General features: G+C 65.7%; 3 protein-coding genes across 3 annotated transcripts in view; 1 reads left to right on the top strand and 2 right to left on the bottom strand.

Annotated features, from left to right (window-relative positions):
• Window positions 1–5,316, bottom strand: part of ACAP1 (ArfGAP with coiled-coil, ankyrin repeat and PH domains 1) — a 21,430-nt gene extending 16,114 nt beyond the window's left edge. The window contains exons 1-3 of the mRNA XM_075071342.1: window positions 4,934–5,316; window positions 2,803–2,856; window positions 2,168–2,222 (exon numbers count right to left, since the gene is read on the bottom strand). Of these exons, the coding sequence (XP_074927443.1) occupies window positions 2,168–2,222; window positions 2,803–2,856; window positions 4,934–5,316 (492 nt within the window). The remainder of the gene's footprint in view (window positions 1–2,167; window positions 2,223–2,802; window positions 2,857–4,933) is intronic.
• Window positions 1–24,871, bottom strand: part of SLC2A4 (solute carrier family 2 member 4) — a 197,339-nt gene that overhangs the window by 104,285 nt on the left and 68,183 nt on the right. The gene's annotated exons all lie outside the window — the stretch shown is intronic.
• The window catches only part of NEURL4 (neuralized E3 ubiquitin protein ligase 4), a gene marked incomplete at its 3' end in the record, with an annotated part of 28,958 nt that continues 9,401 nt past the window's right edge, over window positions 5,315–24,871 (top strand). Inside the window, 20 exon segments of the mRNA XM_075071341.1 lie at window positions 5,315–5,606; window positions 6,271–6,412; window positions 7,715–7,815; window positions 8,486–8,555; window positions 9,432–9,552; window positions 9,554–9,616; window positions 9,618–9,711; window positions 9,714–9,736; window positions 11,429–11,540; window positions 11,923–12,011; window positions 12,324–12,519; window positions 13,286–13,576; window positions 14,341–14,426; window positions 14,519–14,681; window positions 15,201–15,287; window positions 15,290–15,402; window positions 15,488–15,584; window positions 16,233–16,468; window positions 18,819–18,895; window positions 23,192–23,361. Coding sequence (XP_074927442.1) covers window positions 5,315–5,606; window positions 6,271–6,412; window positions 7,715–7,815; window positions 8,486–8,555; window positions 9,432–9,552; window positions 9,554–9,616; window positions 9,618–9,711; window positions 9,714–9,736; window positions 11,429–11,540; window positions 11,923–12,011; window positions 12,324–12,519; window positions 13,286–13,576; window positions 14,341–14,426; window positions 14,519–14,681; window positions 15,201–15,287; window positions 15,290–15,402; window positions 15,488–15,584; window positions 16,233–16,468; window positions 18,819–18,895; window positions 23,192–23,361 — 2,623 coding nt within the window.

Here is a 24,871-nt window from a genome sequence, read left to right as displayed (position 1 = left end):
AAGAAAAAGAGAGATGGGCGGCCGGGAATAGCGGGATTTGGGGTCCCGGTGTGCAGGGGGCTGGAACGGATAGGCTCCAGGGGGCAGGAGAGTGGGGGGGGCTGCCTAGGGAGGGGTGGGGCTGGTGGGGCGTGCTGTGGGGGTCAAGCGGTTGGGGGGCATTTGGGGGCCAACGGGGAGGTGGGGTGACTCAGGACTCACTAGAAGATAGCAGACGGAAGGGGGTGGCAGCGGCCCATGGGTTGAGGGGGGGCTCAGGAGTGTCAGGGGTCAATGGGGTCAGGGGACAGGGCTCCTCGGGGGGGTCAGACGGGGTCTGCAAGGACGAAGACGGTATTTTTCCCAGGGCGTAATTGGCAGCCCCATCCCCACCCCCACCCAGGAGCTGCCTTTCGTCTCCCTTGCGGTCGTCTTCCGGCCTGGCCCTGCTACCTCACCAGCCCCACAACCACTTCCCGTCACCCCCCCCGTCGCCTGGCAACCCCCACACAGTTACAGGGAGGGGGAGGGCGGGACCCATTTGGAAATGGAAGAAAATAAACCCTGCAAAACCACCTCTGACACAAGGCAAGAGGATCATGGAGACACGTTCTCTGGGGTGGGAATGGGGCAGGGGCCTGTCCCCTCCACCCCGCCCAGGGCAGGGGACTGGCTGGTTCAGGGGGCCAAGATGGCTCAGCCATCCCAGCATGCACTGGGGGTCTCGTGCCTCTTCCTGCCCCCCAAAAAGGAGGGTGAGGGAGGGAAGTGGCAAGTTTGGGTGGGGGGGTGGGAAAGTGGCACGCCCCATCTCCGAGCGGTATCGAGGGCACGGGGGGGGGGGGAGGGGGGGTGGCTGGGAGAGAGAGACACACCCGAGGGGAACATGGTGTGTGTTTGCGGGTGTACGAGAGAGATTCAATACGCACACGCACACAGAAGGGGGACGTGTGTGTGTGTGTGTGTGTTAGAGCGAGGGATGCCCCCCGAGGGACACAGATTTCGGGAGGGGGTAGCTACGCCCCCGTCCCCAAAGCGGCACCAGGGCATGGGGATGCAGCCAGGTGGACAGAGCCATGCTCGGCCTCTGGCTACAAACCCCTCCCTGCCCCCTGGGGCGGAGGCTGTGTGTCCATCCCTCCGTCCCCTGCCCCAGAGCCCTGATCCCCTCGGGGGGCCGTGTGTGTCCGTCCCTCCGTCCCCTGCCCCAGAGCCCTGATCCCCGCAGGGGGCTGTGTGTATCCTTTCCTCTGTCCCCTGCCCCAGAGCCCTGATCCCCGTGGGGGAGCCGTGTGTGTCCATCCTTCAGTCCCCTGAATCCCTCGTGGGGGCTGTGTGTGTCTGTCCCTCCATCCTCTGCCCAGAGCCCTGATCCGCTCAGGGGGGGCCGTGTGTGTCTGTCCCTTTGTCCCCTACCCCAGAGCCCTGATCCCCTCAGGGGGGCCGTGTGTGTCTGTCCCTCCGTCCCCTGCCCCAGAGCTCTGGTCCCCTTGGGGGGGGCATGTGTGTCTGTCCCTCCGTCCTCTGCCCTGAGCCCTGATCCCCTCAGGGGGGCCCTGTGTGTCCGTTCCTTCGTCCCCTGCCCCCAGGGCCCTGATTTCCTCAGGGGGTCCGTGTGTATCCGTTCCTCTGTCCCCTGATCCCCACAGGGGGGCTGTGTGTGTCTGTCCTTCTGTCGCCTGCCCCAGAGCCCTGATCCCCTCAGGGGGGCTGTGTGTGTCCGCCCCTCTGTCCCCTGATCCCCACAGGGGGGCTGTGTGTGTCTGTCCTTCTGTCGCCTGCCCCAGAGCCCTGATCCCCTCAGGGGGGCCGTGTGTGTCCGTCCCTTGCCCCAGAGCCCTGATCCCCTCAGGGGGGCCGTGTGTGTCTGTCCCTCTGTCTCCTGATCCCCACAGGGGGGCTGTGTGTATCTGTCCCTCTGTCCCCTGCCCCAGAGCTCTGATCCCCTTGAGGGGGAGGGGCATGTGTGTCCATCCCTCTGTCCCCTGTCTCCAGGGTCCCAGATCCCCATGAGGGAGCCATGTCTTCCCTGCCCCCAATTGCTCATCCTCCCTGCCTGCAGCTCTGGTTTCCGGCCCTTCGGGTTGCGCAGCACCTTGCGCACCGGCTGCTTCCTGCCCCCTTGCTTCAGGGTGTGCGTGTGTGTGTGTGTGTGTGTGGGGGGGAACCTCACGCCACGTGGGCTCACTGGCGTCTGGAAGACACACGCAGGAAATGTGTTATGAGCAGGAGTGGGGTGCTGGCTGTATGGGAGAGGGGACACGGGGGGGCAGGGAAGAGCAGAAGAATGGATAATGTGTGCCGGCGGGGGACACCTGGAGAGGTGGCGGGGGGTGAGGTGGAGTGGAGAATGACAGGGGGGTGGCACAGGGGGCAAGTGAGGGGGTCACTTCACGGCCCCCCAGTACCCCTCCCTAAGACAGATCACCCCCCGATTTCACCCCGAGATGGCTCCCAGCCCCCCAGACTCCCCCCCCGAGAGATTAAATTGGGGGGGCTGTTTGGCTGAGAGGTTCCCCAACAGCTCAACCTGCCCCCCACAATAAACCAGCTTGGGAACAGCCAGAAAAAAAATTAACCAGCGTTTACAGAGGGCCAGGTCCCAGGAGACACTGCTCCACCCCCCCTCTACAGAGCCGGGGAGCCACCAGCCCCCCACCCGTCCTGCCTTCCCGCCCCGGCACGGCTTGGCACCAGCGCCCCAGGCGCACGAAGAGATGCGTAAAAGCGCACAAGCTGCCCCGGGGAAGGGGAGGTTTGAGACCAGTGCGGGGGGGGAAAACGGGACCGGAACCGGCCCCCCCGCCCGAGCGTCAGACCCACCTGAACCGGGGAGAGTCCTTCAGACACTCCTCGAAGTCCAGTTTCACCGTCATCCTGGATGGAGGGAGAGAACCAGCCACTGAGGTCCGGGCTCCCCGGCCCGGTCCGGCCCGGCGAAGGCTCCGAAACCACCCGAGCGCCTCGGGGAGAGAGACGAGAGCAGCCCTGGAGCGAGCCGCGCAAGGAGGCACCGACACCTGCACGGGGTGGGGGGGAGAGGAGAGAGCGCACGGGGCGGGGACCAGGGCGCACGGGGAGGCGCGGAGCCCAGCTCCGCCTCGGGGAGGGGACCCGGGGCGCACGAACCCAGCCCAGCCCCGCCTCGGGGAGGGGACCCGGGGCGCACGGGGAGGCGCGGAGTCCAGTCCAGCCCAGCCCCACCTCGGGGAGGGGACCCGGGGCGCACGAACCCAGCCCAGCCTAGCTCCGCCTCGGGGAGGGGACCCGGGGCGCACGAACCCAGCCCAGCCCCGCCTCGGGGAGGGGACCAGGGCGCACGAACCCAGCCCAGCCCCGCCTCGGGGAGGGGGACCCGGGCGCAGAACCAGCCCAGCCCCGCTCGGGGAGGCGGACCAGGCGCACGAAACCCAGCCAGCCCAGCCCCGCCTCGGGGAGGGGACCCGGGCCGCACGGAGCGGACCAGCCCAGCCCCGCCTCGGGGAGGGGAGGCCGGGGCGCACGGAGCCCAGCCCAGCCCCGCCTCGGGGAGGGGACCGGAGGCGCACGAACCAGCCCAGCCCAGCCGCCTGGGGAGGGGACCCGGGGCAGGGCCGGGAGGCCGCGAGGTAGCTCAGCCCGCTCGGGAATGGGAAGGAACGGGCGCACCGGAGCGCAGCCCACCGTGGGAGGGCCCGGCACCCCACCTCGTCGGGAGAGGGGTCAGGAGGAGCTCCCGCTCGAAGGGCGCGGAGCCAGCCAGCTCGGGAGGGCCTCGGGGAGGAGCGCACCGACGAAGGTCCCAGGGCGGTTAGCTACCCGATCAAAACTGGCAAGGGCCAGTGCTGCGTTCCTCCCGTTCTTGACGGCTGTCGATCCGGACCAAGCCTTTTCTGGTCCCATGCTTTAATCCGGAATAAATTGGTTGCGCCTCCATGTGATTCATGTCGGAGGGCAGACTACATAATCCACCTCAGGGGCTGGGCAAACACGGCCCGGGAAGCGGGTCAAGGGCCACTCTTGCACTAAATGTGTCGCAACCACATTCCTTGGCACTAAAAGTGTTGCTTGCACACTATCTCAACAAGCAGCTTCAATTAAACACTTTGCATTAATATTTCTTTGCCACGATTTATACTTGCACCAATTCTGCCCATTAGATGAATTGCACCAGTCCATTTGCACTAATTAAAAACCGCACCAACGGGATGGCACTAATTAGCCATTTTCTGATAGTATCCCCGGACAATTCCTATTCCATTCGCTGTCATTGGGGCTAATCATTCCATTGCGTCAACGCCCCTTCCCCAGCCCCGCCATGCGCCGTAACCGGGGCAACAGCTGCAAGAGAGGGGACAAAGTTATTGTGGCCACGCTGCGTCAAGCAAAACATCCTAGTTCGGTTGGAGCACGACACTGTCGGTAAAACAAAGGGCTATCGCCCCTCCGTCCAAGGTGGGAGAGGCGGTGCGGGGATGGGCTGTTTCACAGGCGGCCCTAGCAACAGAACGTGCGCCGTGTCAACGTAAAGCGTGCACTGACTCAAAGCCCCCCTAATCTTTTTTGTAAATGCCACGCTGCCAGAAAGCAACCGGACGGCGCTGCCAGTAAAGCGCTCCCTCATCGTGCGTCGCAAAAGCTGGTCTGTGGTGAGTGGGTTCTCGAGGTGCCAGTAAGCGCGACCGTCCAATCACGGTCGTGAAAAGCCCAGCGGCTGGCAAGCAATTCCACACTGGCCGTAAAGCGAGTCGCCCGTGGATGGAACTGTTCCTCGAGTGCACGTAAAAGCGAAAAGGGCCCCGCCGCTACCGTAAAAGCGCCCCCCGCCCGCGTCCACTGGTGCCGTAAGACCGAGGCGCAGCGGCGGAGAGCGCCATCAACCTGCCGGGAGCAGCGGTCAGTGCTTCTCTCGCGGGACAGCGCGACGCTGCTGTAAAGCGAGATCGTCGCGCGAGGACCATTGTCCGAACGCTACAATAAAGCGCGGCCGGCCGTCTGAAAGGAGCCGGTAGCCGTTTGACAGGTGTCGCGAGCTGGCCGTAAAAGCGTGGCGGCGTGCTGCCGTAATGGCGCGGTAGCGCTGTGTGAGGGGATCGCGCGCTGCCGTAAAGCGCGGAAGCGCTGGTGGGCGAAGGATTGGGCGACTTCTGCCGTAAAGCGTGGCGGCAGGTTGGGTAAGCGGTCGGGTAGGCTGTGGGAGAGGAGTCCGACGAACCGCCCGTAAAGCCGGCGGCGGCGCTGGCCGTAGTGCGGGGTAGCGCTGAGGGAAGAGGAGTCGCGACAACTGCGTAAAGCGCGGCGGCGCTGGGGCCAGCGGCGCACTGCCGTTAAAGCGCGGCCGGCGGGCGGGGGGCGCATGTCGGGCCGCGGGCGGGGCGCTGCACCCGCGCACGGGGAAGCTGTGACGCTCTCGCAGGGGGCCGCAGCGATCGCGCGTCCAGCACGGGCCCAAGGAGTTCAAACCACGGGCTGTGCCAGAGCCCGCGAGCCGTGCGGCCTGGGCCGCGTCTTCGCCGTGCGCTCGACCGCAAAGGTGCGCAGACGCGAGCACCCGGCGCGGGGGGCAGGGGCGGGGCGCATGCGCAAGGTGCGCAGCGCCGATGCAACCCCGGACGCGGGGAGGGGCGGGGCGAGCTATCGCCGCAAAGGTGCGCAGCGCCGAGCACACGGCGCGGGGGGAGGGGCGCAGCAGCCGAGCACCCCGGCGCGGGGGGAGGGGCGCAGCGCCGAGCACACCGGGCGGGGGGTAGATAGTGCAGAGCCAGGCGAGATTTCGGGTTTTGTTCAACCACCAAGCGCTTAGAAACGAGGCGCCCTGCCGAGGCGCAGAGTGGGGGGCGTTGGGGCCGGTCCGGTGCAAGGGGGGCCCCTGCCGAGAGGCAGAAGGTGGGGGGCGTTGGGGGCCGGTCCTGGCGCAAGGGGGGCCCTGCCGAGGAGCAGAAGGTCGGCGGGGCGTTGGGGCGGTCCTGGCTGCAAGGGGGGGGGGGCCCTGCCGAGGCGCAGATGGGGGCGTTGGGGCCGGTCCTGGCTGCACAGGGGGCCCATTGCCGAGAAGGCAGAAGGTGGGGGGCGTTGGGGCCGGGTCCTGCTGCAAGGGGGGGCCTGCCGAGGCGCAGAGTGGGGGGCGTTGGGCGGCCCTGACTCCTGCCGTTCCCCACGCCCAGGTGCTCGTGGAGCGGCTTCCATCGAGATCGGGGGACGGGCCGGACGCCTGACCACCTGGACTTCCCAAGCGCGCACGGGCATGAAGGGCGGCTCGTGATCGTCTCGGCTGCGCCGTGCTGGCGGACGGGCGCTCATCCTCGAGAGTAGGCCGGCCTCGACCAGCTGGCGAGGCGACCGGAGTGGGCTCACGGACGGCCGCCGGGGAAGCTGCGGCTCTGGTCAACGGGCAGGACTGCGGCGTGGCCGCCACCGCACCGCCCCGCGTCTGGGCCGTGGTGGACTCTCTACGGCAATGAACCGCAGTCACCGTGGTGCCGGTCGAGCCGGGAGCGAGATAGGCACGGGAGATGAAGGAGGGACGCCTCCTTTTCCGCCAGCCCAAGAGTCGGGACGAAGTGTGGGGAGGGATGTGGGGGGTCCCTGGGGGCAGTATGGGGGGGAGGGGGACCTTGAGTGGGGTGTAGGGTGTGGTGGGGTCATTGGGGGCAGTATGGGGCGGAGGAGGGCGGAGTGTGGGGATGCTTCCCGGGGGCACCCCACTAACAAGTGCCCCATGTGTGTCTATGGCGGGTCGGCCCCCTGATTTCCACAGCCGACGCAACTGGCCCCGCTGGCTTGCGAGCGACAGGCGCTCCCCGACCTCCCCAGCGGGGTGTCCGCTGGACGCTCCAATGTTCACAGAACCGGCCCCCCCCATCTTTTTGGGTCCCCCCCAAACCACCGTCCCCACGGGGTGTCCGCTGGACGCTCCGGTGCTCACAGAACTGCCCCCTCCCCAAACCACCGTCCCCACGGGGTGTCCGCTGGATGCTCCGGTGTTCACAGAACTGCCCCCCCCCACCTTTCCGGGTCCCCCCCAAACCACCGTCCGCACGAGGTGTCCGCTGGATGCTCCAGTGTTCACAGAACCAGCCCCCCGCCCCCCAAACCACTATCCCCACAGGGTGTCTGCTGGACGCTCCAGTGTTCACAGAACCGGCCCCCCCTACCTTTCCGGGTCCCCCTCCAAACCACCGCTTAACCACCACCCCCCGTCCAACCTGTTGTCTTCACTTGCAAACAGCACGCGCCCCGTGCTGTTCTGGGGGCTCCTTCCTTGCCAGCGCCCCAATCTCAATTAGCTGCCGGCTCTGTATCCAAGGAGACGTTCCCGAGGTGACCCTGGAGCCGGACTGAGAGAGAAGCGGCTGCTTTCTCCTGCCTGGCGTCTTCATTCCTGGATTCGAAGAACGTCATTTTCAGTGTAGACGCAAATCTCCTTCGGTATCGCCTGTCCGTACATCTCGCAAGCGCTAGGTCAGCCAAGCATGTCTCTGGCTGGCTGCAGAGACCTCACTTGCTGGCACTGGCGACCTGGGGGATCCCCTCTGCCAGCTGGTATTGATGTCCCCTGTGCTGTGGCGGCGGAGCCCAACCTCCGGGCTGTGTTCCTCGGTTGACAGGCTGAAGTGCCGGGTCCTGTCTGGCTCGTTTCCTGGGCACCTCTTCTCGGAGCCAGTGCTGAGCCTGGAGGCTGCCCGGCCCCTTAAACGTGCCCCCTTTGTGCCTAGGGGTGTGACTCTTCTGCTTTAGAGGTTGTTCCTGGGTGAATCTTGCGCCAAAAGGCTAAAAATCCTGCGCACCATATTTTAAAATCCTGCAAATGTTTTGTCAAAATAACGCTGCGGAGTCACACCAATTTCAATTATTTTGGTAACTTATTTGCCAAATACCCCTCGGCCAGGATGTCTGTAACGATGCACAAATTCCCGCAGGAGTAGAGGGTCAAAGAAACCCCGATGGCCACCCGGTTCCCGTGTCTCTCTGGTCCGTTCTGGTTACCCAGAGCCCCAGCCTGTTCCTCCGCATCCTCGGCTCCAATGCTCCCCCCCCCACCGCCACGCCTCGGCAAAGCCCTGTCTTGCAGCCTGGGCCGGCCCCAATACTCCCCCCCTTCTGCGCCTCTCCGGCCAGGGTGCTGTCGGTCAGGAGTGAGGGGCATTGGCAGAGCGGGGGGGGGCAAAGCTGGGCTGGCAGGAGCTGTGGGTCTGGAGTGAGGGGCACCAGCAGAGTTGAGGGGCAGGGCTGAGCTGGCAGGGGCTGCGGGTCTGGAGTGAGGGGCACCAGTAGAGCTGGGGGGCGGGACTGTGGGTCAGGAGTGAGGGGCATTGGCAGAGCTGGGCTAGCAGGGACGGCGGGTCGGGAGTGAGGGGCGCTGGCAGGGACTGTGGGGCAGGAGTCAGGGGCACTGGCAGAACTGGGGGGCACAGCTGTGGGGGGCTGTGGGTCGGGAGTGAGGGGCGTTGGCAGGGCTGGGCTAGCAGGTCGGGATCGAGGGGTGTAACACTGGCTTCCCTTCTCTTCCTTGTGTTTCTCTCCCCAGCCCTGGCCCTGCCCCGTAACCAGAGTCGCCCGGATAAATTCCCCAACAGCCTGGAGTCTGAGAACGGTGAGTGACCCCGACCGCCACCCCCGTCCGTCTACACCACTCCCGCAGCGCGAGCCGGGCTCGGACCGCTGAGCCGGTGCAGCCCCCGGGCGGGCCTGTCCCATCGAGCTTTGCCCGGGACGTTACCCAGAAGCCTTCGCTCCCAGCGGGGGTGCTAGGCATGGTGGGATGGGTGCGTGGAGAGAGGCGTGTCCGCCCTGCCCATGAATTGAGCGGTGGCCTGGTGCTAGGGCCCCAGGTCGAGTTCGGGGCAGAAGGCGGTGCTGCTGGGTCAGGCTTTCAAATAGACCCCAGCTGGCCTGGCCCTGTCTCCTAGCCTGGGGGGGCGGGACTTCCCCCGGTGTGGGCTGTTCCCGCCTCCAGAGGGGCGGGACTTCCCCGGTGTGGGCTGTTCCCTCCTTCTAGCCCTGGGGTGGTGGATCTGGGCCCAGAGGGCTTGACGGGGAGGAACGAGGAGACTCAGGCTCCCGAGTGTGAGCCCATCCCTAACCTGTCCGTCGCCGGTCCCCTTCCCCCCCATGTCTGTCTGTCCGTTCCTGGTTCCCCTCCTCCCATGTCTGTCTGTCTGTCTCTGGTTCCTGCCCCCATCTGTCTGTCCCCGATTCCTCTCCCTCCCGCATCCCCCGCATCTGTCCATCCATCCCTGGTTCCCCTCCCCCCCATGTCTGTCTCCCTGTTTCCTGCCCCCCCGCCCCCCCCGTCGCCCCCGCTTTGTCTGTCCATGATTCCTCTCCCTCCCACCCCCGCGTCCGCATCTTTCCATCCATCCCTGGTTCCTCCACATACGTTCTGTCCGTCCCTGGTTCTCCCTTCCCCCGTATCCTTCCGTCCATCCCTGATTCCTGTCCCCCCCCCCGCCCACCCCTGGACCATCGTCCAGACCGTCCTCGCCAGGCTTGTTCCAGCGTGGAGCTGTCGGAGGTGTGAGCAATGCCATCCTGTCAGCCTACAACGGCAGCCTGCTGAGCGTCAGCCTGGGCAGCCCCCCGCCAGGCGAGGGGCCCCCGGGCGGGGGAAGAGCGCCCCCTCACCTCCAACGACGCGCTGCTCTTCCACGAGAAGTGGACGGACCCTCATCAAGCTCAGCAACAACAACAAGACGGTCCAGAGCGGCGCGCCCCTGGACGAGTTCAACACGGCGTTAGTGATGACCAACCGGCCGCGCGGGACAACGAGATGTTCGAGGTGGGGGGCCTGGGGGCACGGGGGGCTGGGGCGGGGTCATGACGCAACCAGCCGCTGCGGGACAAACGAGATGTTCGAGGTTGGGGGCCGGGGCTGGGGGGACACGGGGGCTGGGGCGGGGGTCATGACCAACCAGAGCCGCTGCGGGACAACGGAGATGTTCGAGGTGGGGGGCCGGACTGGGGAACGGGGGGCTGGGGCGGGGTCATGACAACCGGCCGCTGCGGGACAACGAGATGTTCGAGCGGTGGGGCCTGGGGGGACACGGGGGGCTGGGGCGGGGTCATGACCAACCGGCCGCTTGCGGGACAACGCAGATGTTCGAGGTGGGGGTCTGGGGGGACACGGGGGGCTAGGCGGTCATGACCAACAGCCGCCTGCGGGACTACGAGTCATGTTCGAGGTGGGGGCCGGGATGGCTGGGCTGGGGGAACATGGGGGTGGGAGGGCTAGGGGTGGGGTCCTGGCCATCCAGACGCTGAGAGACAACGAGATGTTCGACCGGGTGGGGGGCCGGCTTGGGGGACACGGGGGGCTGGGTGGGGTCAGGACCAACCCAGCTGCTGCGGACAACGAGATGTTCGATGTGGGGGGCCGGATTGGGGGGCTGTGGGGGAACAGGGGGGGGCTAGGGGGGGTCCTGGCCAGCCAGACACTGACAGACGAGATGTTCGAGGTGGGGGCCAGGCCAGTGGCACATGGAGCTGGGGTGGGGTCCTGGCCAAGCAGACACTAAATGATCATGAGGTGTTTGAGGTCCGCGGGGACTGGGGGAACATGATGGGGGGTTAGTGGATGGAGGTCCTGGGCCAGCCAGACCGGCAAGGGCTGGGGTGGGGTTTCTTGGGAGGGGGGGGGGGCTGGGCGGGAGATGGGGGGATTGTGGATTGGGGTCCTGGCCAGCCAGACACCGAGGGCTGGGGTGGGGTTATTGGGGAGGCTGGGGGAAGATGGGGGGATTGCGGATGGGGGTCCTGGCCCGCCAGACACTGAGGGCCGGAGTGGGGTTCTTGCGGGGGCTGGGGAAAGATGGAGGGATTGTGGATGGGGGTCCTGGCCAGCCAGACACTGAGGGCCGGGGTGGGGTTCTTGGGGGGGCTGGGAGGAAGATGGGGGGATTGTGAATGGGGGTCCTGGCCAGCCAGACACTGAGGGCTGGGGTGGGGTTCTTGGGGGGGCTGCGGCATGGTCATGGGGAACCAGCTACTGGACAATGAAGTGTTCTACGTCTGGGGTGGGACTGGGATGGGAGTCGAGGGGTTGGGATATAGGGGGGCTGGGGCATTGGGGGGGCAGATGCTCTGAGATGTTGGGGGGCGTACAAGGAACTGGGGCATGGGGGGCAGGATGCTCTGAGATGTTGGGGCGTATGGGGAACTGGGGAATGGGGAGGGTGCTGTGTGACAGATGGTGGTAGTGAGGACGGGGGCGCCTGCCGATGTGGGGGTGCCCTGGAGGGGAGCACGTAGGGGAGGGATGGGGCAGGAGAGCGGCGGGGTGAGGCTGTGGGGCCAGGAGTGCCCAGGGGGTGAGTCTTGGGGAGGGGGCAGCGGCATTACCCAGGGGCTTTGGGGCAGGAGGGGAGGGAGTTGGGGTACACCCGGAGGGGGAGAAATACAGCAGGGGGTGGGGTTGGGGGGCTGGCTGGGGGAGCGGTGAGTCCCCTGACCCACCACCCTTGTCGCCCCATAGATCCGCATCGACAAGCTGGTGGACAAGTGGTCGGGCTCCATCGAAATCGGGGTGACGACCCACAACCCCAACAGCCTGGAGTACCCCGCAACCATGACCAACCTGCGCTCCGGTACCTGCCTGCGGGGGCAGGGGGAGGCCAGGACGCCTGGGTTCTCTCCCTGGTTCTGGGGGAGGAGTGGGGGTCTGTTGGTTAGAACTGGGGGAAGGCTCGGAGCCAGGAGTCCTGGGTTCTCTCCTGGCTTGGGGTAGGGCGGGTCTGTGGGTTAGAGCCAGGATGCCTGGGTTCTATCCCCGTCTTGGGGAGGGGTGGGTCCCTATGTCGGTTTGTGCCTCAGTTTCCCCCTGCTGCACGCCTGTGCAGCTCCTTTGATGGCTGAATTTGGGGGGAAGAAGGAACTGAATAGGCGGGGGGGGGTGTCCCTGGGGTGCGGGTCCCTGTGGCTGATTGGCTGACGGGAGGCCCCCTGCCCACACCCCCGCCCCCCCCCCAGGCACGATCATGATGAGCGGCTGCGGGATCCTAACCAACGGTAAAGGGACGCGGCGGGAATACTGCGAATTCAGCCTGGACGAGCTGCAGGTGAGAGCCCCCCCGTGACTGATCCCACTGGCCCCCCAAACCCTCCTAGCTACCCCATTGCAGGTGAGCTCCCAAGCTCCCCATAGCCGCCCCCTGCGGGCGCCCTGAAACCCCATTGCCAGCCCTCTGCGGGTGAGGGGATCCCCGTACACCTGCACCCCTCGTGCGAACCAAGCTCCCCCAAACCCGGCCCCCTGTATCCCTGCACCTCCCTCATCCCCCTGTACCCCCATCATCCCACCTCTGCCCTCACCCCCTCATTGGGTTCCTTGGCTGCAGCTCCCCCTAACTGCCCCCCACTTGTCCCCACAGGAGGGGGATCACATTGGCCTGACCCGGAAATCCAACAACGCTCTGCACTTCTATATCAACGGCATTGACCAAGGTAGGGGGCGGAGCGGGGGGCTCAGCAGGGGGTGCTCTCCTCTGGCAGGCAGGGTTTACTCTGGTGCCATTTTAATCAGCCGCCCCGCCCCAGAGGTGGGCGCATCTCAGTGCCGAGCGAGGGGTCACTGGGTAACCTCCCGCTCCGCCCCAGAGGTGGCTGCATCTCAGTGCCGGGCGAGGGGTCCCTGGGTAACGGCCATCCTTCCCCAGAGGTGGCTGCATATCAGTGCCAAGCGAGGGGTCACTGGGTAACCTCCCGGCCCGCCCCAGAGGTGGCTGCATCTCAGCGCCGGGCGAGGGGTCCCTGGGTAACCGACCAGTCCGCCCCAGAGGTGGCTGCATCTCAGCAATGGACGAGGGGGCCCTGGGTAACCGGCTGCCCTGCCCCAGAGATGGGCGCATCTCAGCGCCGGGCGTTTGGGACCCTGGGTAACTGGTCGCCCTGCCCCAGAGGTGGCTGCATCTCAGCTCCGGGCGAGGGGTCCCTGGGTAACCGGCCGCCCCGCCCCAGAGGTGGCTGCATCTCAGCGCCGGGCGAGGGGTCCCTGGGTAACCGCCGCCCCGCCCCAGAGGTGGCTGCATCTCAGCGCCGGGCGAGGGGTCCCTGGGTAACCGGCCGCCCCGCCCCAGAGGTGGCTGCATCTCAGCGCCGGGCGAGGGGTCCCTGGGTAACCGGCCGCCCCGCCCCAGAGGTGGCTGCATCTCAGCGCCGGGCGAGGGGTCCCTGGGTAACCGGCCGCCCCGCCCCAGAGGTGGCTGCATCTCAGCGCCGGGCGAGGGGTCCCTGGGTAACCGGCCGCCCCGCCCCAGAGGTGGCTGCATCTCAGCGCCGGGCGAGGGGTCCCTGGGTAACCGGCCGCCCCGCCCCAGAGGTGGCTGCATCTCAGCGCCGGGCGAGGGGTCCCTGGGTAACCGGCCGCCCCACCCCAGAGGTGGCCGCATCTTGGCGCCGGGGTCGGTGGCTCATGTCCGAGCTAACTCGTCTGTCTTCCCCAGCGCCACGGACGACTTCAACCACGGGGTCGTCCTTAGCAACCGGGCCCTGCGTAACAACGAGGTCTTCCAGGTGCGGATCGACAAGATGGTGGACAAGTGGGCAGGCTCCATCGAGATCGGGGTGACCACGCACAACCCCACTTACCTGCAGCTGCCCTCCACCATGACCAACCTGCGCTCAGGTCCGGGCGCCCCATGGGGGCAGGAGGGGGGATAACACCCAGCGGCTGGCTCTGGCTCCATCCTCGCTTTGCCTCCAGCAGGTGGCCAGCTCCCTTTGGGAGAGTCCTGGCCCCCAATTGCCCCCCAAGTGGGACTGGCAGCCGTGCCCTGCAGTGGGTAGTTCCCGGGGTTAATTGCCGGCTGGGGGTGCTGGCAGCTGGTAGTTCCCGGGATAATTCGTGGCTGGAGCAGGAGCTGGCAGTCTGCCCTGCAGCGGGTAGTTCCCCAGATTAACTGCTGCCCAGAGGGCTAGTGGCTGCACCCTGTGGCGGGTAGTTCCCCGGGCTAAACTCCCTCCCCAAGCAGACTAGTACCTGTCCTGTGGCGGGTAGTTCCCCAGGTTAACCTTTCCCTGAGTTAACCTCTCCCCAGGGCAGACGGGTGGGTAGTTCCCGGGTTAACTGATGACTGGGGGGGCGGGGTTAGTGGTCGTACCTCGTAGGCTGCTGATGGCCCCACGTGGCTGAGCTGGTTCCTGTGGCAGGTAGTTCCCTGGGTTAAACTCCCCCCAGGGCAGATGGGTGGGTAGTTCCCCAGGTTAACCTCTCCCCAGGGCAGACAGGTCGGTAGTTCCCCGGGTTAACTGATGACTTGGGGGGGTGGGTTTAGTGGTCGTGCCTCGTAGGCTGCTGACAGCCCCACGCGGCTGAGCTGGTCCCCGGCTCCTGCAGCAGGCAGTTCCGCAGGTTAACGGCGAGCTGTGTGACTGTCCCCTCTCCTCCAGGCACCTGGATGATGACGGGCAATGGGGTTATGCACAACGGTACCACCATCCTGGACGAATACGGGCACAACCTGGACCGGCTCAAGGTGAGTTGGGTGCCGGGGGGCGGGGTGAGGGGCAGCCTGTCCCCCCCCACACCCCAGGGCAGTGCCCTCACCCCCTCTGCTGCCCCCCCCAGGCAGGCGACACGGTGGGCGTGGTTCGCAAAGAGGACGGCACGCTGCATTTCTTCGTCAATGGGGTGGCGCAAGGGCCGGCCGCCTGGAACGTACCACCCAACGTCTACGCCGTGGTGGATCTGTACGGGCAGGCGGCGCAGGCCACCATCCTCGACGACACGGGTGAGCCGGGGGGGCCTGGGGGATGGGGGGGGGGCGGATGGGCGGTCGCAAGGACATGTCTGCTCCCGGAGGGGCTGGCATCTAGGTAGGGGGACAGGGAAGACATGTCTCAGTGCCTGGGGGACCTGGGATATGTGGGGGGACGGATAGGGCCATGTCTCGGTGCTGGGGCGTCCTGGGGGGCTTGGATATTGGGGTGGGACAGGATAAGTACCATGTCTCGGTGCTTGGGGTCCCAGGGCCTGGGATAGAACTCCGGGGTGGTGAGTGATGGGCCATGTCTCGGTGCTGGGGGGCCCTAGGTTTGGGATATTGGGGCAGGGCTGTTGTCCCAGGGCTGGGATAGAACTGGGAGGGGGATGGGGCTTATATCTCGATGCTGGGGGATCCGGGGGCTGGCGTATACCTGTGGGGGGATCCTGTTCTCTTTGGTGCCCAGGGGGGTGTCCCGGGGGCTGGGCTACAGCCGGAGGGGGCCCCCGTGCACCCCGGAACACCCCTCCCCGCTTCGCCCCGCAGATTCTCCTCCCGTGCCCGACGACCTGTCGGAGGGCAACCACCAGCTGCGCCAGCAGCCCCTCGTCCACGGCCTCGTGAGTGACCTGCGCTTCACCAGCTGCACGGCGCCAACGCGGTGTGATCACCAACGGCGGGCCGCACGGCGCTGCGCCAGAACTGCCGCAGCGAGTTCAACGACGCCATCGTCATCTCCAACCGGTCGGTGTGTGTGGCAGCTGTCCCGCCCCCACACCACCCCCCTGGGCTGCCCCCTCCCGGGCTTCATGGCTCTCCCGTCTCCCACGCAGGCGCGCGTCGCGCTCTCAAGACACGTCTCTACTGCAAGGCCCTTCCGGGACGCGATAACTCTTTTACGAGATCGTCATAGAAGAATGGTCGGAGCTGGTCTCGGTTGCATAAGGGCGGAGGGCAGATGACGGGAGGGGAGCCTCCAACTTCCTGGTCCGTAATTCCTCGGACCCCAGGAGGACTGCGCGCTAGGGGGATGGCGGGGTCTCGGAATTTTCAAACTCCTGTCCATCTCAGCCGACGCGGGCGAGGGAGGTCCCTGGGTATTACTCCGGGTGAAACTATGGAGCCAGATTAGCTGAACAAGGGAACAGGAGCCTGAGCTCCCGCCCCGCCCCAAGAGTGGCCTGCATCCAGCAGTGGCACACATCCGCATCTAGAGGACCTGGTGACTCAACTGGAAACGTGTAGTGGCGAGTCTATTCTCTCCAAAAATTATGGCTGTCGCTCTCAAGCCGGTTGAGGGGTCGACCTACTGCGTATCAGGGAGGCCGGATGGAAAGACCAAAGGCCAACATGTGGCCCAAAATTTTTCTGCAACCGCAAGGTCAACGGGTATGAAAATGAATCGGGTAGAAGAGCCAAGCACAGCGCTCCGGCCTCACCCACTTTAAGGATGGGAAATCAAACGTGGGCTCAACGAGCGGGGCTCACTTCACTTGCGCCCTGAGAACACGCTCGCTCGGTTAACGGTGGGTTGTCACGGTGCAGAGCCCGTTCCGCTGGTGTCTTACTCTTTTAAAGAAGCGCCGGGCAGTGAGTTCCAGAGAGGCTGGGCTGTGTACCGCAAGCCACGAGGACCAGCGGAGGGACTAAATGTGCAAGCCAAGGCCGGGGCTGGGCGGCCCCTCGGGCCCACCTTCCAGCCCCCACGGCTTGGACCCCTATGGGCAGGGGTCACCGCCATCTACTCACGGGCCGAAGACCTGGAGTTCCCAAACATCATGACGAACATCGATACGACACCTGGATGGCTTAAGGTGAGTGGGGGGGAGGGGGCCTCCGGTGAGTTTTTGGGGGCCAGCCCAGGAAGAGGCAGGGCCGGGGCCGGGGAGCTGGATATGGGGGGGTTAGGGCTGTGGCTTGGGATACGGGGGGGACTCTCAATTGGGTTCCCTGTGGGGGGTGGGACGTGTCTCTTCGACCCACCCCTTCCACCTCCCCCGCAGCGGCAACAGCCATCATGCAGGACGGCAAACCAGCGCAACAAATGGCTGCGACCTGGACTCGCGACGCACAGGCTCCCGCATCGGGCTATGATGCCACGGCAAGGGGGACTTGCACTATCTTCATCAAGGCGTGGACTCAGGGCTGTGCTTGTTCTCGGCTGCCCCCCGCCAAAGGGTGAGTCCCCGCCCAGCCCCCCACGGAACCGCCCCTTGGTCTGATCCGGCCGTTGTGGTCCCCCTGCCCGGCCATCGCCCTTGGGTCTGATCCGGCCCAACTGTGTCCCCCCCTCCGCTCCAAGCAATGGGCCTCTTTGGTCTGATCCGGCCGGTGTGGCCCCCCACGGACAGCCTCTTGGTCTCGATCCGGCCCGGTGTTGTGCCCCCCACGGACAGCTCTGGTCTGATCCGCCCGGGTGTGTCCCCCCTCTCCCCTCAAATGGCTCCTTGTCTGACTGGCCGCAACTGTGCTCCCCGCAGCAGTGGGACCATGGCTGAATCCAGCCCGCTGTGTTTCCCCCAGCAATGGGCTCTTGGTCTGATCTGGGACCGGTGTCACCCCACCCCCACCACCCCAGAACAGGCCCAAATGGTGTGATCCGGGCTGGTGGGGCCTATTGGTTGATCCGGCCTGCTGATTTTCCGCCCCATGGGTAATCCTATTGGGTCGATTGGACTAAGTGTGTTCCCGCCATGCCATGGGTCATTGGATGAATCTGAGCGGGGGGGCGGGAATATACAGGGACTGCATGGCCCATTGGTTCGCAGGGCCGGGGAGCGGATTGGATGGGCCCTGGGCTGATTCCAAGGGTCGGGAGGACTATATGGGCTGGATGGGCCATTGGTCTGGGTGGGGGGAACTGGATGGGCCCATTGGCTTGTGGCAGAGGGCAATATACTGATGTGGGATGGGCTCATTGACAGGGGGGGGAAATATACCAGACCTGGATGAAGTCCATTGGACTGGATGGGACGGGGGGGGGGGTAATAAGGTGTTAATGCAGGCTGCGGCCCGGTAACCCTTTGCTCGCTCTCCCTGGCGGCGCGCACAGAGGTTACAGCCGTCGGGGATCTCTACGGCCAGTGCTTCCAGTGTCCATCACAGCGCCACCGGGTCCCTGGACAAACAGCCATGTGACGCAGCAATGTCACTGAGAAATCTTCCCAGTCCACGCGCCAGGTAGAGACCCCTGCGCACACCCCGACTGGCTGCAATCGGCTGTTGCTGACTTCGGGGTCTCTGTCAGTAGCAGCCCCACCTGGCTGGCCGGTTGGGGTTGTTGGGGGGGTGGTGGGGGGTTGGGGGGGGTGGGGTAATTGGGGGTGGGGGGGGGGTGGGGGGGGGGAGGGGTAGAGCGCCCCCTGCTGAGCCCGCCCCACTGCACCCCTAGTGCTTGTCTGGGGCCAGCCGGCTTGCCAGGGGAGAAGTTGCCCCCTGCCTGAAAGCCCCTGCCACCACAAGCGCCCCTAACTCCGCCCTGTGCCAGGGAGAGCCCCACCTGGCGTCCGCACCAATTGTTGGATGGCCACGTCTTTCCCCCCGCACACCTAGTGGCCGGGCGTGGCTTCACCGCGTCCACAGCAGCCTGCGGAAGAACGTGGCTTCAGGACGACGGGTTGCCGGCCGTGCGCGTGGCGCTAACAGCCACGGCATCTGTCTAGCATGAAGGAGCTGAAAGGCCGACGAGTGTTTGAGTAGTTTACCCCCGGGCTGAAGGTATTGACTGTGGGGTGGGGGGGGAGTCTCACCCGCCCCACGCTTCCAAGAGTGAGGGGGGTGGAGTCTGGCCCAGCTAGCATCACTAGCTCCAGCCCCCATCAACCGGGGCGGGGGGTCGGGGTGAGTCTGAGCTTATGGTGGCTGGTACAGCAGGTGCTTCCTCTTGGGGACTGTGGGGAGCTGTGCTCAGCTGGCTCTGGGGTGGGGGCACACTCATGTTCCGCCCCCCCTTGCTCATGACCCCTCCTTGGAGCTGATCCTGCCAATGTCACTCGGTGAGCTCTGACCCTTGGAACCGATTCTCTCCCTCCCCCCCACAGTGTTGATTGGTGACCTTCTGACCTTGGAGCAGACTCCCATACCCCCGCCATGGCTCGTTGACCTCTGATTTAGGGCTGGCATCCTCCCCTCCGGTGCTCGGTGACCTGTGCCATGCCCCCGCAGGTGAAGATCCGACGAGCTGGACGAAAAGTGGTCGGCTCCTTCCACGTGGGGCTGACCACGCTGCTGCCCTTTCCGAGGTGCCTTAGCGCGGCACGGGGCGCTCAGCCTCCCTGCTGGAGCTGCACTCTAAGGCCAACCTGGCTGGTGGCCGCCGGCTCCTGAGGTGCGGCCGCAAGGCCACGCTGCAGAACAGAATAATCGGCTGCTCACTGGAGAGGCTGGGGGTGAGTTGCGCCGGGGGGCGGGGAGCTGTGGGGCTCGGGGGATCCGAGGGGAAATGCAGGGCTGCAGAGGTCCATGGGGGCAAGAGATGTGGAGCTGGAGGGGCCCAGTGATCTGGTCTGGTGGTGTGTGTGGGGGGGGGGCAGGTCTGGCCCATGTGGGGGGTAGTGGGACAGAGGCCGGGGGGGGTAGCAGTTCTGGTCCTAGGGTTGGGGGAGAGGGCGGCGGGGAATGTGTATGGGGGGATGGCAAGCGACTTGGGGGGCCACAGTGGTAAGGTCCCAGAAGAGGGGAAGGGGAAAGGGTGTGGGGATGGGAGCCTGTTGGTTGATTCCTTGTTGGGGGAGGGGGGTGAGAGTGGTCTGGTTCCCCGGGGGCAGGGAGTGGGCAAGGGGCATGGGGTTGGGGGGCCCCAGTGGTCTGGTCTTTCTGGGTGGGGTGGCAGAGTGGGCAAGGAGGGCCCAGAGATCTGGTTCGAGGTGGGGGCGTAGGAGAGGCTGGGGGTCACCAACGGTCTGATTACTGAAGGCGTGGCGGAGAGGCGAGCTGGGGGCGAAATCTGCTCTGGGGGGAGGGGAGTGGGCAGGGGGCATGGGAATGGGGGGCCGTGGGCCTGCTCTGGGGAAAGGGAGTGGGCAGGGGGTGTCAGGATGTGGGGCCCCAGCGTCTGGTCTGGAGGGGTGAGTGGGCAGGGGTTATAGCGGGCCAGCGGTCTGGTCTGGCGGAGGGAAGAGGGCGGGGCGTGGGTTATGGGGGCCCGCAGTCTGGTCTTGGGGAGAGGGGCTGGGCAGGGGCCTGTGGGTTTATTGGGGGGCCAAGCGGTCTGGTCTGGGGGAGGGAGAGGGCAGGTGTGGGATGGGAAATGCGGGCCCAGCGGTCTGCGTCTGGAGGGGGGGCGGGAGTGGGTCAGGGGGAGTGGGAATGGGGGGCCCAGCGGTCCTGGTCTTGTGGGGAGTGGGGCAGGGGGGCGTGGGTTATGGGGGCCCAGCGGTCTGGCTGCGGGGGGAGTGGGCGGGGGGCCGTGGGAAATGGGGCCCAGAGCGGTCTGGTCTGGGGGGGGGATGGCAGAGGGCGTGGATGGGGGGCCTCAGCGGTCTGGTCTGGGGGGGGGGAGTGGGCAGAGGCGTGGAATGGGGGGCTCAACGGTCCTGGTCTTGGCGGGGGAGTGGGCAGGGGGTGTGCATGATGTGGAGCCAGCAGTCGGTCTGGAGGGGTGAGTGGGCAGGGTTATAGGGGGCCCCAGCGGTCTGGTCTGCGCGGAGGGAGAGGAAGGGCGTGGGTTAAATGGGGGGGCCCAGCGGTCTGCGGTCTGGAGCGGGGAGTGGGCAAGGAGGCGTGGGAATGGGGGCCCAGCGGTCTGGTTGGGGGGGGAGTGGGCAGAAGGGCTGGGAATGGGGGGCCCAGGGTCTGGTCTGGGGGGAGTGGGCCAGAGGGCGTGGGTTTATGGGGCCCAGCGGTCTGGTCTGGAGCGGTGGAGTGGGCAGGGGGCGTGGGAATGGGGGGCCCAGCGGTCTGGTCTGGGGTGGGGAGTGGGAATGCCGGGCCCAATCACAGAAAGCGGTCTGGCCTGGGGGGTGGCAGGGGGCATGAGGATGGGCGGCCCAGTGTCTGATCCGGGGGGTGGGGAGGAGTTGTGGGGCAGTAGACCATTGCTTCCATCCCGCAGGTTGGGGAACCGCCGTGGGGGTGAAGCGCTGCGCGGCGACGACCCATGCACATCCTGGTGGAGGAGCGCGAGGACATGGGGCCGGCCCACCACCGGCTGGCAAGGTAAATCTTAGCTGGACCACAAAACCGGCACAATGGTGCTGGGGGCAAAGCACACGTGAGCCCGCTGGGTAGGGGTGGAGCTCCCCACTTCCAGGCCCCCACCCCAGCAGCAGCGTTCCACACAAGGGGGCCCGTGCCTTTGGGGGGGAACCCGCGATTCAGTGGGGCGTCGGTCTGCTCTTCCTGTCGGGGCTGGGTAGTGTGTCATGGGTGTTGGTCTGGCCCTTTGATGATGTCATCCAGGGGGGCATAGGTCCCACCTTTTCCTGTCTGGGAGCAGATGTGTGTGAGGTTCATGCGAGGGGTTAGGGGCCCCGCTCTTCCTGTTTGGGGGGATATGATAGTGATGTCACAGGAAATGGCTGCCCATGAGCTCCCAGAAGTGTCCCATCACTTCCTCCCAACAAAGGAATTCTGTCCTGCATGTCGCACGCGTAGAGGGGGTTCTACTCGTTGGAGTGTGGGATAAACCAACAGTCCCAGCCCCCCCTGGCTCTAAACCACTAGCACCCATTTACCCTCCCAGAGCTGGGGAGAGAACCGCAGGGAGTCCTGGTCCCAGCCCCCCTGCTCTAACCACAGCCCCTCTCCGCCTCCCAGAGCTGGGGAAGAACCCGGAGTCCTGGCTACAGCCCCCTGCTCTAACCACCAGCCCACTCCCCCACCTCCCAGAGCCGGGGAGAGAACCCCAGGAGTCGGTCCGCAGCCCCTCCTGCTCCTACCACCAGCCCTACTGCCTCCAGAGCCGGGGAGAGAACGCAGAGTCCTGGCTCCCAGCCCTCTGCTCTATACACCAGCCCCATCCCTCCAGAAGCGGGGAGAGAACCAGGAGTCTGACTCGCCCCCTGCTCTGACCCACCCAGCCTTCTCCCCCATGACCTGTGTCCTCAGAACGTCCTTGTGGTGCTGAGATCCTGTATGGCGCCTTACACTCTTGGCAGTCTCAGGCCATTGTCAGCTCCCAGGTGCTGGAGGAGTCGGATCGGGCAAAGCCCCCGTCACGTGCCTTGGAGAGTAGCACGCGAGGAAGGAGGAGGGAAGGAGATGGCCCATACAGTGAGATAGCTGGGGGAGGACCGGGTAAATTCACCCTCTTGCTTGAGGGGCGCCAGCCCTAGGCTCCAGCCTTACGGTGGGAAAAGAGTAGGAGATGGCTGCCTGTCCCTCTAGGGGGTGTGGCTCCCACTCAGCCCCAGGGCGGAGACTGGCTGGGTTGGGGGGGGGGGCGGGGGAATGGGGCAGGGGGCCCTGTCCCTCTAGGGGCACCGCTCCCCTCCGACCCAGGGCAGGACTGGCTGGCTCAGGGGGCGGGGAATGGGCAGAGGCTGTCCCCACAGGGGGTGCGGCCCCACGCCAGCCCAGGGGCAGGAATGGGGCAGAGCCTGTCCCTCGTGGGGGCAACCGGGTTCCCTCTAGGGGGGTGGTTCAGGCGGGACGTGGCTGGCTCAGGGGGGCGGGGAATGGGGCAAAGCCTTCCCTCTAGGGGCGGCTGGGCTTCGAGATGGTGACCGCCTTCCCCCTCCCCTTGGCCGCATGTGAGAACGGAGGCCCCCGTGCTGCCGCCCATGGGAAGATTCTTGTGGAGATAACCACGGCAAGAAACATCCTGCTTCCACGAACCTGACGGCCACGCCGCGTGGCGAGCTACAACCAGGGCACGTGGTCATCGCCCAGCCCCTGCCCCAGGGCAGCTGTTCAGGTTGGCCGCTAAGCCCCCCTCCTCCCTTAGGGGAGGATGTGATGTCATGATGGAGTGGCTATAGGTCCACTAACTTCCTGTTGGGGGAGGATGTGATGTCATGATGGAGGTGGCTTAGGGTCCGCTACTATCCTGTTGGGGAGGATGTGATGTCATGATGGAGGAGGCTGGTAGGGTCTGCTACTTTCCTGTTTGGGGGGGGTGAGTCTGATGGAGGTGGCTGTTAAGGGTCTGCTACTCCTGGGGAGAATGTGGATGTCATTATGGGGGAGGATGTGACATATAGGGAGGGCGGAGGGCTGCTACTTCCTGTCATAGGGGATGTGATGTAGGTGGGAGTCAGTGTAGGGCTTGCTACTTTCCTGTCCAGAGGGAGGATGTGAATGTCATGATGGAGGAGGCTGTAGGGTCCTGCTATTCCTGTAGTGGGAGAGATGTGTGTCATGAATGGACGGGTGGCTGTAGGGTCTGCTTGCGTCCTGGTTGGGGGAGGATGTGATGTCGTCATAGGGGAGTTGGTCCTGCTCCTGTTCGCTAGGGGCATGTGCTGATGTCATGATGGGGATGTGGTCTCACAGGGGTGGCACATTCATGTCCCCATGGGAAGGTGGGTCCCGGTGGCTTCTGACATCACTTCCTCTCGCACGGCATCGTGGTAGTTGTCCTCGTTCCCCTTTCCCAGGTTCAGATCGACTTCCCTGAACCCCCAGTGGGAGTACGTCCCTGTCGCTTTTGGGTACATCGGAAACTCGCCCAACAGCGGCGCTAACTTCCCCGCCACGGCCTGCTTCCATCAAAAGCGCTCCGCCTGGCTGCTGCAGCGCGACTACCGTCTTCCCACAACTCGTCAAGGTGGGGGATGGCCCCCAGGGGCCCCTGTCCCCTATAGGGGCCACCGGCTCCCAAACCCAGCCCAGGGCGGGGACTGGCTGGCTCGGGGCGGGGAATGGGGCAGGGGTCCTTCTCCCCTCTAGGGGGCGCCAAAGCTCCCACCGGGCCAGGGCGGGGCTGGCTGCTCAGGGGGTGGGGGGAAATGGGCAGGGCCTGTCCCCTCTAGGGGGCGCTTGGCTCCCACCTGGCCCCAGGGCAGACTGGCTGCTGGGGGCGGGGAATGGGGCCCAGGATCCTGTGGTCCACACCCTGCAGATCTGTGACACTACGGGCCCAAATCTGGAAACACGTGCCCCGAGGGGACGGTGCTGGCCTGCTGGTGGACCTCGAGCCAGCTGCCTGCACTCTACGTCAAGGCATGGACCAGGGCGGTTGCCGCTCCAGGACATCCCGAGCCCTGCTAACGTCCTCGTCGCTTCTACGGGCAGTGAAGAGCAGGTGAGCCCCGCGCCCCGGAGGGGGGACAGCCCAGCCCCTGCTCTAACGCTAGTCTACACGTCCCTCCAGAGCTGGGGGGAGAACCTGCCGCCCCAGCTTCCCTGCCCCAACCATGCATTGTCCGCCAGGTTACCAAATAGTAACGATAACCACCTAAACCGGCAGTGGGGAGGGGAGCACGCGCACGGGATCTCCCCCCCGGCAGACGCAGGGGGACATGGAGAAGGCCGACATGGTGATGGTGAGTGATGGAGCCTCGCACTGCCCTCTCTGGGTGGGGTAGGATGTGCCAGAGTTGAGGAGTGGGCTGGAGCAGGGCCCTCCCTCTGCGCCTCTAGGGCATGTGGGGCAGGGCAGGGCTGGCTACCCTCTTTCTATGTGCAAGGCATTAAAGGAGAGCGTGTGCTGGCGCCCCGTGGAAATGAACACAATGGAGACTTGCGAGTAACGCCTCTGTGCCCGCTTCAAGACCTCCTGCTACTGAAGCGTGAGTCCGGGACCCGCTCTACGTGGGCATCGGGGTGGGTGGGGGCACCCACGTTATCTCATTAACACACCCAGATGGCGCCATGTGTTAGCGGACCAAACAGGGCCGGCTGGTTCGAACGTGCTGCGTGAGGGGGGAGCTGGATGGGTGGACGTTGTCAGTAAAGGGTTCAGAGTTAACACCAATTCGTCAGGCTCGCGGCCACCTCTCCTCCTGAGGAGGGGAAGGAAAAGGGGGGCTGCCTCTGCTCCCCTCCTTCCCCAAACAACCTGAACTCACCCCCCTTCTCAGAGCTACTTTGCGAAGATCTAAATTCAAGCCTCTGATAGCTGCGAGTCCGCTGCCACCAACGCGGGGCGCGAGAGCTTATTACAAGCGAGGGGAACCCCCCGGGAACTACGCCTTGCCCTTCGGCTGGTGCCCGTCAACCTCAGGTACCCGGCCAGGCGGGAGGGGGATCCGACTGGAAGGGGGGAGGCTGGGGTGGGGGTTGTCTAGCTGGGAATGGACTGCGGGCGGGTTGTGGGGTTGGGTGGGGGTTCCTGG

Source organism: Chelonoidis abingdonii, chromosome 11 (assembly GCF_003597395.2).
Source record: "Chelonoidis abingdonii isolate Lonesome George chromosome 11, CheloAbing_2.0, whole genome shotgun sequence".
Classification (NCBI taxonomy): Eukaryota; Metazoa; Chordata; order Testudines; family Testudinidae; genus Chelonoidis; species Chelonoidis abingdonii.
The sequence above is the reverse complement of the archived record's forward strand: the minus strand, read 5'-3'. Positions and strand labels throughout refer to the sequence as shown.